The sequence below is a fragment of the Erigeron canadensis genome, chromosome 4 (genome assembly GCF_010389155.1).
Source record: "Erigeron canadensis isolate Cc75 chromosome 4, C_canadensis_v1, whole genome shotgun sequence".
Taxonomy (NCBI): Eukaryota; Viridiplantae; Streptophyta; class Magnoliopsida; order Asterales; family Asteraceae; genus Erigeron; species Erigeron canadensis.
In genome coordinates, this window is record NC_057764.1 from 29,272,797 (window position 1) to 29,294,201 (window position 21,405).

Here is a 21,405-nt window from a genome sequence, read left to right on the forward strand (position 1 = left end):
CTACACGTACATATATGTATTAATTGAGTACATTAGTTACATATCTATTTAGCTAAATTTTTGTATTTGTTGCCAAAAATATTAACATTTTTACTAACTTTTTTTCACAATTTATGATTAGTTTTGAATAATCTAAATAATTTTCTTATATATATATATATACTCTTTTTAAGGAAGTTGTTAACTTTGTTTAAAACATTTAAAAAATATATTAGTAATATCATATAAAAGACATATTAAGTAGTAAATCATGATTTTTTAAATAGAAACTTGCATTGCATAATTAGAAAAAGTAATTTAAAATTAGATGTAATGTATATTTATTTAAAAACAAAATATTAATATAGTTAAATACTATTACACATAGAAAAATTAATTAATACAATGTAAATTGACTATTATAATTGAAAACTTAAACTTTATATTACTATAATTTTAATAAATGGTTAACCGAAAATAAAACTGAAATTAACTGACTTTAACCGATTTTTGAGTAACCGAAACGAAACAAAACCCGAAAAACGGTTTATAATTTCTATCTAACCGAACTGAACCGTTTACGGCCCAGTTTGAGGAGATAAAATTTCATCAAAAACGAATAACCTTAAAAGACTATAACAATTGATCAAGCATCACATACACTTGACCATTTCATATTGCACTTCAAAATAAAAACATTACATAGCCACATAGGTGGTAGGCCACCTTACCAGAAAAAAAAAACCTTGCTAAATTAAAACATGATAATTAACCTTAAGCATGCAAAATAGTAAAAACAAGATCGAAGCTTAAAATCATTCAAGAAAAAGCTTGTGAGCGATCTTATACGAAGCATACGCATCGATACACGCATAGTGCACTTGATCTTCGGTAAGCACTTGTGCATCCCAATTGCTCCTACACACATTCAATGGCTTCTCCATATGAAGATTCACTACATCTCTTGCAAGATGTTTCAACCCTGGTTTCCTATAGTACATAGAAGGCCATTTCCTTATTGTCGCGGCTCGAATGTCAGCATTTTTAGCACAATCCAATCCATACTCATTCTTAAGCTTTTCTATATCTTTTTCAACTTCAACACCCACAAAAGTAAACCTTGGGTTCAAAAGAAAATTTTTTAGAGAATGTGGGATTTCATCCATGTAAAATAGTTGAAGGATTAGACACTTGGTGCCAATGCATAGTTGAAGAGTAGCTGATTTATTAGTCAAATAAGATACTGTATTGGGCCGCCATTCGACGTCCAAGCCCACCACAACTTTGGGCTCATTAGCCTGAGCCAACATGACTTCTCTCACCCATTGAGAAACGACGGTGGCTTTTTTGGTGACCGTTGTCTCGATTGTTTTGTTGTCGTAGTTAACACGGTACTTGGAGGATGTCGAGTCGAAGGTTATGCTACTAAATTGAAAAGCCATGAGATAAAATTTGTTACTTTGCAAGGGGAGAGGTATACAGAAAATTGATTGATGGTAGAATCCATTAGCTAACCATATGATAGATTTATACTGCTTAATTAGTAGTGCTCGTATTAATTATTCTTATTGTAACTAGGAAAGCCCCTTTGCACTTCCCATTAATCATTTTGGTAGATGAACCTTTTGGTTGTAACTTGGAGAGCCCGTTGCACTTCCCATTTTTCGAATTTATTTTTCGTCGACTTGATATTTAATTTAGCACTACTTCTATTAATTAACTAGATCAATACCCGGTCGGTGACCGGGTTACCAAGTAAATTTATAAGCATTTTATTCAGAAATAAAATTTATTATGAAATCGAGTATAATGTTAAATAAAGTCATAAATTTGCACAACTTTTGATATAAGATATATAGAGTCGGTTTGATATATATTAAGATTGTCAATACTCGACTTTACCCGAAATTTGATTTGAAACCGACTCAGAATGGGTTGTGAATCTCGACCTAGTAACCCGCCAACTTGACTTTTTGTGGGCCAGAGTTGGGTTGACCATTTGGTTTAATAAGTCAATTCGTTAACCTAAATATAATTTAATTTATATAATGTTTTTTAATAGGTCAATCCATCAACTTACTTGATCCAAAACCCACAACTCATTTTGATTTCAATTCAATCCGTCAACCCACCAATCTATATTACTTGAGGTCAACTCACTAACCCATTTAACATGTCAACCCACCAATCCATGTGATATGAAATTAACCCACTAACCCATTGCAAACCCGATTTTTTTGTGTTGGTGGTCGGGTTCGATTTGACAGCAGGTTGAGATTTTCAAGTCGATTTTGATATCAAGTCAGGTTCAGGTTGGTTATTTTCAACCCGTTAATCCAAATCAGTTAACCTAAACCTGTTATAATTATGTAAATAATTATAAACATATTTATTTTAGCTTTTGTTCTATATAAAGTTATTTATCCGTGCATTGGAAATTTTAAAGTCGATCTTTGGTGAAGTAGACCATCGTCACCCTCACCCGATTTCATACATAAAATTTATAAGCATCATTTTTAAATTTGATTTAACTAAAAATTTAAATCTTTTGATAAATTATTAACCATGTTACGCATTGTGGAGATACGATTCTTGTTTATATTTTCGCACCGTATTTATACATTGTATCTGTAATATCTATAATTTCCAATTTTGATTCTTGATTTTCGATATTGATTTTGGTTTCACATTTCATGTTGTAGAATTGACCAACTCTAAATTGAAGTAAGCTATTGTTTGTTAATTGAACATCCTTACTTTTCCCCGTATTTCATTTCAGTTGGAATTACCAATTAATAGAGAAATAAGGTTATCTTGAAGTTCCAAATGATATTAAAATTAAAAGGCATGTTTTTTTTAATATTATTATGGTTCTAAATTTAATAAAAGTACATTAAATACCTTAAATACCGGTCACTTTTTATAAAAACAAAATTTCAATTGTAAATACCATACGTTTAAGTAATTACAGTTTACAACATAGTTATGTTAGTTAAATACATTTACTGGTACTAAATTAATATTGTGATTAAAAAAATAAATAAATAAAATTATTCAACATATAAACCTAAAAGAGTTGTATATTCATTAACTTTCTAATATTAATCTATAAATGACTTTTATTTTTATGTTGAGGTTTACTTTTTTAGTTTATTTTGAAAGGTAAAAAATAAATAGTAAGTATTAATATTTTTTTTTAGGGAAATGCTAAATACAGCCCCTAAGGGCTGTATTTAACGTGCATAAAAAAACTTGTACCTTCCATATTAAAAGTCCGCCTCCTGATTTTCATGGTAAATGTACAAACAATTTATGCACCTTAAACACAGCCCTAAGGGCTGTATTTAGCAAAACCCCATATTTTTATGTTATTATAAATATTTATGGGGATACTTTGAAATGAGAAGTGTTATGTTTTTTTTAATGATATAAACTCAAATGTCATATAAATTGTTAAGTATAATGTAATTAATTATGAAATTGTGATTGATGAGTATGTTGTTACTGATCATTGTCGTGTTTTTTTTTTGGTACACAAATTCAAAACTTCTAAGAATAATTAGCATTAGTATTATTAATATGCAATTAAATAGTTACCATGTTTATTATCTTTTGACTTTTAGATTTTAGAAAGTTGACTTTGAATTTCAAAGGTCAAGATTTAAAAACTTATGATTTTCAATGGCCAAGATCAAAAGTTTAAAATATTTTTTTCTCTTAGCTATGGTGACCATATATATATATAATACAAGGGAAATAGTACTTAATGCCTATTCGAGTACTAACCAATGCTAGTACCTTTCACCACTAACCCAATACTCATTAATAATACTTGATTTCTATTTAATAAAATTAATAATTGTCTGTGGGACGAGAGAAAACGGTATTCAATTCTCTACCGCAACTGATTCCAATAGAATTCAATAGTCACACATAATGGTTTGACTCATATTGATAGTGAATACAAGTCCGGTCGATACTAACGCATTGTGAGTGCTTTTATGCATATAGACTTTGCTACACATGCTTACAAGTTACAAAATTATAACGAAGTCAAATTTTAGAAGATTACTCAAGAGATTAAGTTTATAGGACATTTATGATATAGGATTAGAGTCAAAGATCGATTGATTTCTTAGCAGAATCAGTGTAAATTTAATGTAATGTAATTGTTTTGTGTGGATCTTTTTTAGAAATGTGTAATCATTTTATACAGTGGTCTACTAAATAAGTATATAAATTCGGTTACAATAATAATAAAATCATTTAGTTCTATCTAAATATCTAACGAAATTATATAAATTTTTTTTCAGGAAATGATTTATTACTTTAGCAAATTAGCCTAAAAGTTCTCCTAATAGCTTTAGATGGTGACATATGGATATCATTAATTCTGTTTTTCTAATATCTCACCTCCTGATTTTTTCACATGTCATCATATAAAAGTTAGGAGGATATTTAGGCTATTATATTAGAAGGATTAATCATTTCCCTTTTTTTACATTATTTTTATGTGTTAACTTGCTTATAAATAGTCAGTGATGGTCAACCTAGTTGGTCAAAACTCAAAAATACTTTTGTTTTTATACAAGATTTTGAGTTTCATCCTTAACAATTTGACAAGTTTGTGTTTTTCTCTCTGGATACTTGAAACGACATATGATCAATATCTCGTTGTCAATGTTACGTATAGTACAAGACTTCACCATTATACAATGAGGTTTACTTGATGTCATATGCCGGGAAAAAAACAACTTGCTTGTAATAGACTCGTATACAATATAAATTGAAATCGCACCATTACTGAACGTGAACAAAAACAAAATTCACATGGAATACCTTACATACAAGAGCGCATTATTAACCATCTTCCTAATTGCCCCAGGCACACCCAACTGAACCTAAACTTTTTTTGTTCTTTTTCTTTTTCTTTTTTTTAATATCTTGCAATTATAAAGGAAAATACTTGTACATGACAATGGCTAATTAACCAAAATTTTTAATTATCACATTTGAATAATATTGTTTATTTTTCTTTTTGTAGCATGGTCAATGGAAACATCATCAGGCAGGTCACACCACCCTGATAATTATTGCAAGACATTTTGTCAAACAAAATATTATCATTGTGATAGTAGGATCGGCAGATGCGTTTGTGAGGATGGAAGTCTCGGAACATCACCATTAAGCGTGCAATTTAGCAACCGAAGATCCATGTTATCATCACAGTGCAGAAATGATGAAAGATGCAAAAAATACTGGTGTCGTCGTGATGAGTCTTATTGCGAAGATGGTGCCTGCGTTTGCCATCCCTGTGGCCCAAAACAGAATTGATTAATTCTTATCTATGTTGTTTGATCATTATGTTAATTATTTACTTGCTGCAATTGAAATAAATTATGAACAACCGTCAACGTATAGTATATCGTTATTGATCACTCGTCCCTTTCTTATAGAATGCTATTCATATATAACAAAAAAAAAAAAAGAGCATGAGTGTTTGTTTAATGTCCTTTATCTAATTAAAACAATATATCTTGATTGAGATTGTGTGCACGTACAAAATATATTGCCTCCAAATTAGCCTAGTAGCCACCAGGTGTCGCTTTCAAGAAAGGTCATGAGTTCGAGTCTTGCCAAAGACAAACTTAAGATGATCCGGAGATTATTAAGTGGTTGTGAATTACATGGACATTAGCCTGACTAAATGATTAATGGGTAGTAAATGATACATGAAAACAAAAGGTTCCCATCCAATAACCTTTTTTTAAAAAAAAAATAAAATAATTTCTTATAATTACAATATGAGGCTGACAAGAAATTGATCAATTCATGTAATCTCTTAATTTTTGAAATTTCGTATCAAGGCCATGTTTCTCTTCAAAATATTTTGCTTGATCTTATTCAATGTAAAATAGAAGGTGATATATTGTTTTTAATGATTGTTGTCACACCATATGCTATGCCCAACATTTTTTGGAATTGCGTTTCGATCTATGTCTTCAATTCTATTCTCTTTGATACAAAACAATTAATGGATGCGTGAATAATGTGTAGAGAACATGAACAATTACTACAATGTAGCTGAGACGACACTTCCATTTACTCTACAAATCTATCTAGTGGTTAAAGTTTAGAAGTTACCACTTCCCCATATTATGGTACCCATCTAATGCTTTATTCCAACTATATATGACCTCTTTCTCAAATATTTCTGACTCACACGTCACTTCACTTCACCTCTTCCTAATTTACTTATCCCATGACATAAAATATTCCGGCCAGCCAAAAACACTTACTCACGTATTACATTATTTCCATTTAAACAAGACACACAAAAACCATTGAAAAAAAACATAATATTTGTAAATAGTTTTCAAAATACAAGACTTATGTATATGTACGTATTTATGTCTATATTGTTATGGTGAAATTTTACATCAAATAGACAAGTACTGTAGATGCAATTTTTGTTAACACTTTAATTCTTAGACTTTAGCATCTAACTAATTTAGTCCAGCTCTCAAACTTAATTTATTAAGGGCCCATTTCGGTCCATTCAGCCCATGTCTAGACCGGCCCGGTCAATTATTCTTCCGAACATCCTCGAAAGTTTTCTCCACACTTGTCATCATGGTATTTATAAGCCACCGCTAAAACATCAAAAAGTGACTGTCTAGAATTTACACGTACACTTTACCCTTTTCTTTTCTTTCTATTATATATATACTCAAGCTTATCCTTTTATCAATTCTATTCTATTCTATATATAAATAATTAAATATCAATACATATCCAATGACTTACAAAAATTACATATATATATTATGATATTATGATATGACAAGCAGCAAAATAAGCAAAGAAAATGAAAAAGGGTGCAATCAACAAAAACAAACACTACTCCAAACCACAACAGTCGACGTCATCGAGACGAAGAGTGACGTGGCCGAAGGTAGTCAATTCTGTTCCGGTCCGTAAACAGATATTTTCAAAAGGTTTAGCAGCGCTTAAAATTCAGAAAGTATTCAGAGGCTTTCTTGTGAGAAAAAGCGTCAATAAAATATCTTCAGTCAAAAACGCGGTTGTCAAACTTGAACAAAGGATTAACAACACGGAATTTATAAATTCGATTCGTAAAGATGACAAGGAGAGATTAAGGTTAAATGAAACCATTATGTCTCTTCTTTTTAAATTAGATTCTGTTCGCGGTGTTGATTTTGGGGTTAGAAATTACCGAAAATTTGTTACAAAAAAAGCAATTGCGTTGCAAGAAAAGCTAGATTCAATTAGTGAACAGCCTAATGATGATAATGATGATGATTCTAGTTCAAATAATAATAATAATAATGAAAGCAATAAGGAGATATTGGAGAAGATGATATGTGATAATAATGAGAAAATGATGAAACTAATGATCAAGCAGATGTCGGAAAGGCACGAAATGCAAGCACGTGTGATTGATTCCTTGAGTCGAAGAGTGGAAGAGTTGGAGAAAAGCTGCTTTTGTAAATAGTATCGATGATGATGATCAGGTCAGGAGGACTAACAACAACGAAACAGATACCGAGGCTTCTTCTCAAGAATTAATGAGCAAATTTAATGATAGAGAGTGATAAATTAAGATGATTATGATAACTTCAGTTGCAGTATGAATATAATTCGGTCTTAATTATCGAGTAATTCGCTCAACTTTAATTTCTTATATGGTTGCTACATTTTCGACATCGTTCTATTTAAAAAAATCATGTCTAAGGTGATAGATATATAGCCTTTAGGTTTTCGGGTTGCGAGGCTTTCCGTTAGTTGTATTATTTTTGGATAATTGCGTTGAATTCTAACGATTCCATAAGTTTATATTAACGTAAACTAAAAGTCAAATTGAAAGGAAAAAATGAAAGTTTTCAAAATATTAGTGGAAAACACCAAAGAAAAAAAAAAGTGTGAAATAGTAGTACATACTACATAATAGTTGCGAATGTAGCAATGAAAATGTTGTTATATATATATATATTGGTTGAAAATCCAAAAGGATGTATATATATATATTGGTTGAAAACCCAAAAAGAAATAAATGTGAAATAAATTAATAAGTAATCTGTGTTTACAATGTAAACAGTACTTATGACAACCATGTAACGGTTTGTAAAATTTTGCCAAATTGATTTTTTATGAGTTATTTATTGGTTTTTTCGAATATTAATATAGAGGTTTGACTGTACTATTATAGTACTCCGTTTTATTTATGTTCCAAAGTTTAGCTTGGTAAAGAGGTTTGTATTTTGGCATCTTACTATACTATGCATAGGACGAAGCGAACGAAATCTCAGTTTTGTTGTTCAATTCAAGTCTATGTATTGAAGATTTTGTCCATTATTATTAGTTGGCTAGGTCACCCAGTGATCTTAGACCTCACTCAATTTTCTCGTGGTGTATATGTAGCGGAACAAATCTAAAACCCATTACCACCATATTACCAACATGTATATTACACCGCCGTACATCGTTCAATACTTGAATCACTAACCCATATAAATTTTACCGTAAATTAGCATAAAACCCATTACCCCCACTAATCGACTTATGTGTGTGCTTTCAGGAAAGAAAAGGAAAAAACAGTATATAGAAAGATAGATACTTATATATACAGATACATGTATTGTATGTGATAGAGAGAGGATAAATATTAATTACTAAAAAAATGCATGTGATGCGATAAATTTTAATCTTAAAATAGTTTTTTCATTGGGTTAAGTACTTTTTTCATATCTGTGGTTTCTTAAATGTGCATTTTTCATCCCTCCGTTAACTTTTTGACCAAAATCATCCATGTGGTTTTCATTTGGTCCCTGATTCCGTTAAGTGCCCCACGTGCGTGTCATGTGAGGGGTGTTTTCGTCCACCAAACTTTTCGTTTCTCTTATAAACACTCACCCATATCTATTTTATCTCATTTCGTCCTTGTGCTCTCCCCAAATTAATCAAATCAAATCAACCTTTGATTTCACCATAGAGTCGATGGAGTTTGGGGAAAACAAGTGGACAAAATGGGGTAAATAGAGGTGGGCATTTGTTTATAAGAGAGACCAAAAATCTGATGGACGAAAATACTCTTCACTTAACATGCACGTGGGGCACTTAACGGAAGTAAGGACCAAATGAAAACCGATGATTTAAAGTTAACGGATAGATGAAAAATGCATATTTGATAAGCCACGCGGATGAAAAAAAGTACTTAACCCTTTTTCATTTGTTATAAACAGACCTTTTAATAATTATAGAATGGTTATATATTCAATAATTTACCATTGAATTATTAAGTTAATGGTAAGAAAATTCTTCGGCTTTAATTTGAAGAGTAAATTAAAAGACGAGGTATACTCTTGATATCTTTTGTACCTTTAGAAAGATTATTAAAGGGTTTTTCTTCCTACTATTAAATATTGAGCAGTAAACTCTCAAGTGTGAAATTAGTCAAGACAAGACTTTCCGAAAAAATTGTATTCATACATTTTTAAAAAAAGAAGATAAACTCAATTTAAAAATAATTTTATACATTTTTTTTGTCATATTTAGTTCACTTTCATTGGGGTTTATTGAAAAATCTTTTAAGAAAAAAAAATTTGAAAAATAAAAAATAACATATATGATGTTAACATCATATTTCATGACAAAACTTTTAATTTAAAGAGTTGTTTAACACGTGTAAAATGAATGTTAATGCACATGTAGCATTTTACTTTAAAAAAAGCTTTTTGCACATAAAAAAACTTGAAAAAAAACTTTGAATGAGTAAATAGCTTTTCAATATGTTTTTTTTAGTTGACAAAATAAAAAGCCTTCAAAAACTTCTGCCTTCAAAATTTTTCGAAGAAACTTGAATAGTAAACCACTACCCATTATAATTATAAGAAAGTATACATAAAAAGGTAAATATATTTATATTCAAAAGTCTATAATTTTCTTCATTTATCAATTTGACATTGACCAGTCAAACCAACAATATAACCATGAAAAAAAACATATATAAATCCATTTTGCACCATGCTCGTATAATCTGATCAGTAATATTATCACCAGATTATGAAAATAGGTGCCCAACACTGTATATTTTGAAAAAGCTAATCAATAGTAAGCAATCAGAGAACTTTGAAGGTATATAAAATGAAATTCAACATTTGAAATTCAGAGTAAAGTTTCTCATCATTTTGCAGCTACACACTCAATTCCTATATCTATCAATTATCACAAATAGTGTATAATAACAATAAAAAATGGATTAAATGTGTTTTTGGCAAAACATAACCTAAAAACATAACATGAGCTAAGATTAATCAGAAACAAAAGATGTTATTGATTCGCCAAAAACGAGATTTAATATAGCACTAAAATAATACCCTTTGATCTCGTTTGTTTCCTTACAACTATAAATCTTTAAGTTGCAAGGGGCTATGTTGTGCCATTATTATTTACACTTTTAATATATTAATAACAAGGCATACAAAATGTTTCTGAATCTGAGTTTGTGTTGAAGAAGAAGAAAGGTGTGCGGCTGCGCGTGAAGTGGATTGTAAGAGTAGTTGAGTTTGTGGATTTATAAATAGGCTTTACTTTTAGGGTTTTAGAAGCGTTACGACGTCGTTTCATACATAATATTTTTTGAAGTACGGAGCATAGTATTTAAACTCTTACAAGTCACGAGTCGACGAGTCGACTCATTAGGTGACTCGTTTTTGTCCAATCTCATAAGAGTCGATGTGTAAACTTGGACCGAGTCATGAATCACAAACTTATAATTATTGTAGTTTGATTCTATAGTTATATATTATATATATTGCTACATTATTTTATGGGGGAAGAGAATATTAAGTTGTTAAGCATCTAAGTTGGGTAAAAAATCTCCCACGTACTTTTTTTTAAACCATAAAAATCATGGGAGGGGGGGCAAACATTTATTCAAAATATTAAAATATTGGTATGTGAGAGGCTTTTCACCCAAGTTGGGTGCATAACATCCTCATACTCACTTTTCTCTATTTTGTGAGTTATTTAAGTAGTTTTGAATTTTGACAATTTTATTATGGATTTGGAGATAAATTGTTGGTTTATGTCTCAAAACTATAGAATATGTAATATTTTGGTAAATTTATTAAAATAACGAAAATATATTTTGCTTCTAAAGACGTCATATATGTAATTATGTTATATTATGTAATAATTAAAAATGTCTCGACTCTTACGAGTCGAGTCACGTTCCGAGTCAAGAGTAAAAAAATCATGTTTTTGAGTCGATTCAAAAGTTACGGGTCGACAACTATGGTACGAAGTATATAACTTTCTTTACTTCGTATTATAATAGTTTCTTGTTAAATTCAATGTTTTGTATAAGGTACATAACGACCGATATTACTGGTATTTTGAAATATTCATTTGGTCCTATTTTTTAGCAAATTATGATTTTATTTTAACTATTTTCGTTAAATTGTAAAAAGTTTGTATGATTTTTATAAAAAGATTAAAATAATTAAAAATAGTTGTACCTATCGATTTTTCGGTAATACTAGAAAAATTTTCCACAAAGATACTGGTCTTTAAAAACATTGGATGAATGATAGAAAATGATGATAAAACGAGAATGAACGAATGGTTAATAACTTAACAAATGGTTTACCAATAAATAAAGAGTCGTACAATGAAACGTTATTTATTGGTAAAACTTGTATCTTATGTGGCAAAAGCCCAAACTAGTCCACAGTTGACTGATTAGTGATTTATCCATAATGTAGATGTTTGGACTTTGAACATAAAATCTTTTACAAATTGTGAAAAGGATTATCCAACCCATTACTTATTGTGCTATACAACTACTGGCTAGAATTGTGGTTATGTTTGTTTGTTTAGTCATGTTCATTAGTGGATGAATACAAACGAGAAAACATTAGTTAATCATATAAATATTATACACTACAATTTATATTCAACGTTACAAATTATTAGTAGTGTATAAATATTAATGAGCCAAGCAACTCATGAGCTCTACAAAAAACTCGACTAGTCAGAAGCTCGAATTGCATCGAATCTAAATGAGCTATAACTCTTAATCTAGAGTTCCTTCAATAAACAAGCTTGAATTTCAAACACCAAATTGAAGTAGACTGTCGAGTCAATCAAGCTTAAACTAAAATGGAAAAATAGACATTATTTTGAAGCATATGGAGTATAACACTTTGTTCTCGAGTTTTTTTTCAAAAGAAAGGAAAAGATGAGAAATGAAATGAAGACAAAAGAAAGGATAATTGATGAAAGATATTATATATTTTATGTTCTTGAATTTTATGGAAATGAAAAGAAAAGTAGTGAAGATATAACCTTTTTGTGTTCTCAAGTTGAGGAGAAAAGAAATGAAAAATGACAATTTAACATTTATACCCCTTTAAGATTATAACTCTAATTTGATAGTAACAAAACAAGGCAATGCCAAAACTCGTTCTCAAAACAAACAGAGCCAGCACTCGTTTCAAGTGCCTCTGTGACATAGAGTGAGCACTTGGGTGTGACACGATATATATATAAGAAAAAGGCAGCCGAAACTATTATGCTTTATTCAAGATGATGTTCCTAGGTTCTAAACATGGTTATAAATATTTAAAATGCCACACGTTTAAACTCAAACAACATTGTTAAAAAAAGCAAAAAATATATAATACATATATAAATATGCTTCTAATAAGAAAAAATCCTAAAAAGTAACATCAAATCAAGAAAAAACTACAGATGATAAAGATGTTTTATACATAAAGTTAAATGGTTGTATTTGCTGGACAAAGAAGAGATTTCTTGTTTGGCGCCAAAAGAAGAAAGTGAAGACTGAGTTAGAGGAGGGAAAAAGATAAATAGTTAGTGTATTATATAAAAGGATAAATGATACATTAGTAATTACACAGTATATAGAGATGATTTCCTTTGCAATCGCCCCAATTTTGGGCGGAAGAAAAGCTGGGTATATTGTATAGGGATGACTTCTCCAAATCTTTTACAATCAATTCTTTTCCATTCCATAAATAAACTTGAGAACTCAAACTTTTATAATCTACATTCACTTACTTTCTTTTCTTCCCTATATTCAACTCAAGAACCCAGAGTAAGTTATTAGTTATGTATTAATTTATTCCAATTATTATATACTTCTTTATAAATAAAATATAGGTCAAACTTTAATATTTTTTTACATAATAATAACTAAAACTAATATAACAGTAGTAATTTAATTCTAAGTAAATATAAAATATTTAATAAGAAAGTCAATGTCAAGCCTCGGAAACAACTCACAAGCCGAGTTCAAGTTTTCATCTGTCAAAGTAAAGATTAGATTCATCTAATAAAGTAAATGTACAATATATACACAATCAACAAAGAAATCTAACATATACACAAATCAAATAAATGTCACACAAAACAACATGTTACAGACAAAATAAATGTTCCTAACCAAAACATTAAAACCACCTGTTTCCAGTCCATGAAGAATGCTGTCAACACCGAAACCAGTAACACACAGATTGCTCTAAGCACTAGCCTTCTTTTAGTTCTAGGTTGAGGTTCTTCCAGTTCTACTTCATCCAGACTCGGGTTAGAATCAGTAATGGATGACTCTGGTTCAGGGTCATGTATAGAAGTATCATCCAAAACTTGTATCTCTTCAACCTGTTTAAGTATGTTGAAGACACAAAATAGAACCATAAGATACAGAACAGAACCTGATAGAAGTTAAATTCACAAAAAGATATATCAAAGTGTACCTGCCTTTATTAAGTTTTGTTGTAACTTTTCGCTCGATGTGGCTTTCTTTAGTCCATGATTCGGAAATATTGAAGTTGTATCATGAATTATATCTTTTTTATACATAGTTGTGAATACATCCTTATTGATTTTTTGCAGTGCGTCCATCAAAATCCGTTTCTCCTCTGTTTGAGAATGCAACTGCATATCATTTACAGTTTTTGTAAGAGGTAGCAAATTCGACAGGATGTACCGAGTTGGTTAATGGGTCAAACAGGGTCAGCTCAAAACTAGTAATAACTTTCAGAACATAATGGGTCAGCCAGATTTGTCCAGAATTATACTTTCTTTTAACTCTTCAAAATTTTATTACTCCGTATTATATAAATAATTGGTCAAATATGGTTACAAAGAATTATATTATTTGATTCATTTCAATAAGAATATACAATTTAAATAAAATGATTTTAAGAGATTTTGTGCCTTGAAAGTACACTTTTGGGCGACGTCAACCTATTACGGTATAAGCAGATGGGTCAACTATTCAACATGTACCTGCTTTGCTATCCGTTCGCGCTCTGTGGCAAGTTGATTGACTGTATCCATAATAAGCTTAGTTTTAATGCTGATATCTTTTGCACTAGCCATTTTATCAAGATTAGCACGAATCAAAGATGTTTCAAGTGATTCAACTTCAGCTTTCAAAAATTCAACCTCTTTGGTCAATTCCGAGGTAGTATCAGTCAACAACAAACACTGTTCTTCAGCATTCTCGGCCCTACCTTCAGCTGTTGAAACCTTTTGCTTCAATTCATCAATCAAAGTCTCCATGTCCCAAATTGCAGAATAAAGCATGTTTTGCTGTTCTTGACCAGCTTCGGAGGATACTTTTGCATTCTGCAACTGGAGCTCCAATTCTCTCGATTGCTTTTCAAGTAAACTCATCTTCTTAGAACTGGTTTCATGGCTTCCTTTAAGAAATCCCAATTCCTCACTTAACTCAATGTTCGAATCAGTTAATTCAGCTACTTTCCCTTCTGCGGTTTCAGCCCTGTTTTCTGCCGAGTAAACATCTTCTTTTAACGATTCTATCATGCTTTCCATTTCCATTACACGCTCTTCAATCGAGTCGTTTGATGCATTTGCCTTTCTTAGGTTAGATTCGGACTCATTGACCTTTTCTTCTAAAACTTTGACTTTTTCCCTCAAACTTGACACTTCAAGATTATCTGCAACAAGCTGTGTGATTCTGCTATTAAGTTTTTCTATCGAAGCGTCTTTTGCATTCAACAGTTTGATGCAGTTTTCGAGCTTCAATCTAAATCCATCTTCTCTTTGATTAATACCATTGAGATTGAATTGGACGAGTTGATGTCCAGCTACCAAATCTCTTGAAACTCCCATTAGAACAACGGCAGCATTTTCTGCCTCCAAAAACCGACCCCAAACAACCTCAGCTGCTTCTTCCATAATGAATGCTACTTGTTCTGTTAACCGTAACTTTAGTTTCAAATCTTCTTCATCTTGTTTCGATTCTGTTAGTTTCTTCTCCAGATCAAGCTCTCTTGACAAAGATTTCTCCAGCATTCTAAGAACATGTACTTTATCTATTGTTTGTAGTCTTGGCTTTACTTCAACGTCCAAAACTCGAAAATCTCCTGAGAAACCTTTATGTTTCATTGAAAGACAAAAACAAAAACCATCACAAAACAAATCAAAGTCATCTAATTCTTTCCAATATATACACATATCAGCAACTTCAGGCCCATTTTTAAGTTGTGTAACCGCATGAACAAAAAGGCTCTGACTTTTTGAGAAGTCTTCATATAGGTGTTAAGCACTAAATTAGCGCCATGTCAGAATATAAATCAACATGTTCAAAAGTCATGGACAGGTTACTCTCAACATTATTATATTAACTAGCTATCGGATTGACCTTACATCAGAACTTTTGAAGGTGTGATGATTTCGTGAGTGATACCAAAGTTAGTTACACAAAACACACATCAAATTGAAGTTCGTGACTTTTTATTGCATACAATAAGAAACAGTCTCGTTTAGAAATATTGGAATATAAAGATAATGACTTTGACTTACATTCATTGTTATTGAAAGCTAATGATGTCATTTGAAGTTTGGCCAACTTCATCTTCATCTCAAGAACATATTCTTGTGATTGCTTCAAAGAATCTTCAGAATCGTGCAATTTCTTTTCAACAATGGAGAACAATTCTCCTAGATGTTTACAAGAAGACGATCTTTGATGAGCATCAACAAGGTCAACTCGAATGGAATCCATTGACCCGTCAAGTTCTTTGACCTCAGAATCCAAGAAACTAAATAAAAGATCGATTTTCAAAGACTTCTCAATGAATTCTACTGAGACATCATCAGCAGCCATTGCTTCAAAGTCGTTTTCCCATGATAATATGTACAATAAAAGACTTTCCAAATTGAGTAACTTCTCTGATGCATATGCTAATTCTAGATCAACTTTAGTCAAAATCTCCATAGAGGTTCCTATTTCTCCCATATCCTTGGCATCAGAGGTGGTACCCTCATGAAAACACACTAACTCAGGGTTAATGACATTACTACTATATGTTAAAATGGAGTCCATTCTTGTTTATCTTTTTTTGGTGCCAATCCTGCAGAAAAAAAAAAGAAAAGAGAACCAAATAAAAAAGCAATACAAAACAACATGAAACACACTTTGAGGCATTTGATCAAAGAGTTTAGTTGGCATTATCGATTACGAATGAATGGTAGTACTCGTACTACTTTTAATTCATAGATAAACAGATATTATTTGGCTTTTGAGTTCAAACCAAAATACAGCTATTGTTTGGCTTTCTAGCTTCAAACTTTATACAAGTTCAAGAATATAAAACGTTAATAACCGGCATCGCTGACTCTTACACACACCCCAGCTAAGAACAACTTTATAAACATACCACAAACTATTAAATAAACAGTGAAGTTCAAGAATCTTATGATTCAAAACAAAAGTGAAAAAGCTATATTCTTGTCTTGAAATGAGGGTGTATAAGCCTAAACTCCCAAGATGGGTTAATTACTTCAAACGTAAAAACATAAAATTATAACTTTTCTAAATCTACCAATTTGTTCTTGTCTATTTTCAATTTGAGAAAACAAGTTTAAATTATCACAATAAAAGAGACTAATGCTAGGACATCAGGAACATCATGCAAATAATATGTCACCTAATTTTCCAAAGATAGAAAGGGATTCTAATTTTTAAGAATTTCAACTGTTTCCCACCAAATTCAAGTAATTACAACCTCATAATTCATCATTATTAAATAAACCAAAATCACACCAAAACTAAGGATATAAAAGGCAATAAACAAAAAGCAAGAAAAGAAAGACACCAAGGTAAAAACAGGGCAAATTTCAACCAACTACAATTTTCGATTCTTATACATTAAATTGACAAAAAGCACAAAACTTTCAAGCTTAATAAACAAACCCAGACAAATTTTATAAATACTAAGCAGTAAATCTTAAAAGTCATATAAAATCTTGAACGGAAAAACAAATAGCATAAAAACAGAACACCCACCTGCAAAACTCAAGAATTTCAGCCGGGTCGGGTCGAATTTCAAGCCAAGTTTGCGACTTTATGGGTCTTTATCAATCTAACTCAACATGGGTTTGCTGTTTCATCAAAAGGGATCTCCGCCATATAATAATCTTGGAAATTTTGCTGAAATGATAAGTACTAACGTGCGCCTTGTGAAATATTTAAGACCATGGAAAATGGTCAACTTAAATAAAAAAAGATGGTGAGGATTGGGGGAGCGTAGCGGCTAGATTGAATAAGTTTGTCCTGACCTGGGGTCTACTGAGGATATTGGCCAATAATGTAGTGACACGTCATGGATATATGATTAGTAAGAAAATTACATGTGACCCAAACTTTAACCATTTTTGGTACAAAAGTTAGTGTAGGTATAGTTGGTATTTCACTCAACCTCCAATGTTGGACACTCCAATCATTACATGCAAATTATAACATGGATAATGGATTGTATGTTTAGTATTTGTAGGAGATTAACCTTTGAGTTTTAGTGTAAATGTAAATGTAAATGATATTGTAATTGAGTGAAAAACACGAACCTATTTGGCTATTTCCGAGTAATTACTTGAGTTTGATACTTTGATTTTTAAAATATTGGAAATCGATCTATTTTGATTTTGTTGAATCGAACTTGAGTACATTGCGTAGTCTGGATCAACTAAACTAACATATAAAAATAATATTATAAAAATAAAATTGTGAGTTGCTACTTGCTAGCATCTGTGTTTGAATAGATTTGAGTGTTATAATTTCCTATTGAATTTGGACATTATCTATTCATCTTTGTGTCTTTGTACAGTTTTGTTTTTCTCTATTATATACTTTACATGGTTTTCATATTACGTAAACGAGATGAACTTGAAAGTAAAGAGTTTGAACTTCCTACTTATAATACTTTTGATGAATGTTGGGGTTAAGATATTAATCTTGAAAGTATGTTGATAAAAACCAACTCTACTCGACATGGTTGTACACTTAAACCTTTATGCTGAACTAGGTTTGTTTTTTTTTATTAACAGCAACAAGGATTTTATTAACTTAAAATTTAGCAAGATGTTGGAGCAAAGTTACATAGTTTATATCCGAGGAAAAGCAACAAAATACAAGAGTGAAAATAATGTATTACAGGGAAATTTTAGAAACTAAAGGTTATTTAGATTGGAGAATTTCCTTAATTTTCGAAAAGATCATTAATTTTCATAAAACTAATAAATATTATTTAATTTAAGATTTTGATGGGCTATTATTAAATGTATAAAATAATTGTACACTAATCATAAAATTTAAAGGTAAATTTTTAATATAAAAAAAAATTTGCAATTTTACATGCTCGTTAGGTAGATCACTAAAGATTGTCTTGAACATTTCCCTTTAATTTATATTATTGATATTTCTTTTCTTGCAATTTCCCATATAATTGATATATTAATAACTAAAACAAAATATTAAAAAGTTAAATATTATGTAATATATGTTATCTTTGTCTATCATATATGTATAAAAAATATTAATCGATAATCGATAATTTTAAATCACCTCAAAAAATTAACATTACTATGACATATTAAGTTTTCATTATTCATCTATCTATAATATAACTAAAAGAGGGGTTTAAAGGTACACTTGGCACCCTTAATCTCCCTCTTTTAGCCTAATATTCTCTCTTTATTAATCCTCTATTTTTTCAATATTTATTAAATAAAAATGGCACCTTTAATAAAAATAATCTTATAAAAAATATTTATTATTATTATCTATATATATATGACTTAGAAAAAACCCTCACATGTTCTCAACCTTAATAAAAAACCTACGGCAAAAAAAAAGAAGCTACGATCGACTATCAAAAATGTTTTTTTATTTATATACATTGTTCATATTTGATCATTATTATTATTAATTAATATTAATTTTTTATGTTATTGTTATTGTTATTATTATCTCTTTTAATTTAATTTGTTGTCCATTATAGGTTCATTATGGTTTCTTAAACCGTCACATATTCTCAACCCTGAGGAAAAACCTACGGCCAAAAAGAAGAAAATCAAAACGTTCGAGATGGTATTTGTTGACGAATTGGTATGTATTTTTTAAATTATATACTCTACACTTTTTGTTTCTTTTTTTATTTAACTAAAGTTAGAAAAAAAAGGTAAACATGAATAAATATTTATATGAAGTTAATTTTCATATGTTGTTTCTTTAGCTTTCGTATTGATTAAGTTGTGATATTGGTCATACACTTTTTGTTTATCTGAAAATCAAAACATTCGAGATAGTCTTTTTTGATGAATTGGTATGTATTTTTCAAATTATATATTCTACACTTTTTATTTTTCTTTTTATTTAACTAAAGTTGGAAAAAAAGGGTAAACTGAAATCTATATTTATATGGAGTTATTTTTCAAATGTTTCTTCTTTAAATTTCGTATTGATTAAATTGTGATATTGGTCATACACTTTTTGTTTATCTTTCAATTTAACTAAAGTTGAAAAAAAAGGTAAACTGAAATAAATATTTATATGGAGTTAATTTTCATATATTTCTTCTTTAGCTTTCGTATTCATTAAATTGTGATATTGGTCATACACTTTTTGTTTCACAATTATTATAAAATTTATATAGTTTGAGACTACCTGTCCAATGGACGAGCCTGAACACTAGTATTCATATTCATATTCATATATAAAATACTAATATTAATTTAAATTAAAGAAGTTATATGTTAACTTATATTTCTAATGAGTATGTACATCAACAATATTATTATACATACATAAAATTAAATCTAATATTTTTAACCTATTCATATGTATACATCAAAGTAAAATCTACTTACATGATATGGATGCTACTTAACTTATACCTAAAAAAGTAAAGTAAAGGCCTTAAGGCCACCAAACTTTCCGTGAAAATTATTTACTCTACGGGCCCCGTTGCCGACAAAATTTTAGTGTTATTTCATGTGTTTTTACGCGAGACTATTATTATCGTTGAGTACTCTTAAATTAATCATAGTATCGGTTAATTTTTCAAAGTGTAGTCTAACCATATTCACGGTTATACGAGATATTAATTATATTCTTACAAGAAAAATTATAGGTTTCAATGTCATTAACTAACATCTTGGAAAATTCTTGAAAAAGATTAAGAAACAGCCACAAAATATTTTGGTTAGACAACATATAGTGTAGATAATCTCATATACGCTATATACTTTGGTAATCATCTATATATAATGAAGTTAACTCGGTCTCTCGGTCATGATAGACTAAGAACTTAAGAAGTTACACAGGGTACATGATCAATATTTTAAAAATAGGGTTCATCCCAACCATTGATAACGCATGTCGATTTTCGGTATGAACATCCCACACTCTCTACACCTCTCACCTTTAAGTTCTACAACTCAAATTTTATAATGAAGAGTGTATGCTTTATCGATCATGGTCTCTTGGATGTCATAATTCTTTTTGGATGTCACAATTCTCCTTTTTCCTCTTTCATTGGAGGCTGACCAGATGGTTTGGTACTCACATAAACAAATAATGGGGAATGATTAATTCTCTTAATTTATTAGTCTAAAAAAAGACCTAGAGATTAGAAACCATTGGGTTAAACCCAAGTGGTCAGGGATGTTTCACTAAACCTGCTATGCGGGGTCCCGAAGGAGTTTACTTCAAGGTCTCGAGTTCGAGCTTTGATAGGTTCTCCTCGACGGTATTTTCTAATAAAGGAAGTGGTACGGTGAGAAAAACTATTTAAGATCCGCTTAGTGTGAGACCCTTTCGTTATGCAATTAACACACATCATACACGTCTGAGGTAAAATTCACTTGATAAAAAAAAAAGTAAAGATTAGAGAAAGAAAACTCATAAGGCATGTGTCAAATATCTAAGTCATTAGGGATATCTTTAATTCCATATTTTAGGTCTATGAATCATTTTCCAACTAATAATTGTGTCCTAGGGCGTACATTAGCAACCAAAAGAATCCTAAAGTAACAATACATGGACCAAAATTTAAGTCCACCAACTCCCACGGG

At 30.3% G+C, this 21,405-nt stretch overlaps 3 protein-coding genes and 1 non-coding gene across 5 annotated transcripts; 1 reads left to right on the forward strand and 3 right to left on the reverse strand.

The window, feature by feature from the left end:
* Window positions 1-774: 774 nt before the first annotated feature.
* Window positions 775-1,421, reverse strand: LOC122597336 (Werner Syndrome-like exonuclease). Its single transcript, XM_043769939.1, has one exon. It carries the CDS (start codon window positions 1,419-1,421, stop codon window positions 795-797), a length of 627 nt encoding a protein of 208 aa, XP_043625874.1. The 3' UTR covers window positions 775-794.
* Window positions 1,422-6,847: 5,426 nt separating this feature from the next.
* On the forward strand, window positions 6,848-7,595 carry LOC122597337 (BAG family molecular chaperone regulator 5, mitochondrial-like). The gene is made up of 2 exons (XM_043769940.1): window positions 6,848-7,204; window positions 7,515-7,595. The coding sequence occupies exons 1-2, from the start codon at window positions 6,848-6,850 to the stop codon at window positions 7,593-7,595; spliced, it is 438 nt and encodes a 145-aa protein (XP_043625875.1).
* A 2,518-nt stretch (window positions 7,596-10,113) lies between these two features.
* LOC122598723 lies at window positions 10,114-10,192 on the reverse strand. The gene has a single exon (XR_006323712.1). It is a non-coding gene; the product is annotated as a small nucleolar RNA R160 (small nucleolar RNA).
* A 3,163-nt stretch (window positions 10,193-13,355) lies between these two features.
* Window positions 13,356-17,541, reverse strand: LOC122598480 (WPP domain-interacting tail-anchored protein 2-like). Of its 2 annotated transcripts, none has more exons than XM_043771072.1 (5): window positions 17,342-17,541; window positions 15,856-16,406; window positions 14,314-15,425; window positions 13,783-13,959; window positions 13,356-13,683 (listed from the first exon to the last, which is right to left on the reverse strand). In XM_043771072.1, exons 2-5 carry the CDS (start codon window positions 16,376-16,378, stop codon window positions 13,426-13,428), a joined length of 2,070 nt encoding a protein of 689 aa, XP_043627007.1. In that variant the 5' UTR covers window positions 16,379-16,406; window positions 17,342-17,541; the 3' UTR covers window positions 13,356-13,425. The 2 variants fall into 2 exon arrangements, with proteins under 2 accessions (XP_043627007.1, XP_043627008.1); XM_043771073.1 differs by having other exon boundaries at window positions 13,594-13,683; window positions 13,779-13,959.
* Between the last annotated feature and the right edge of the window lie 3,864 nt (window positions 17,542-21,405).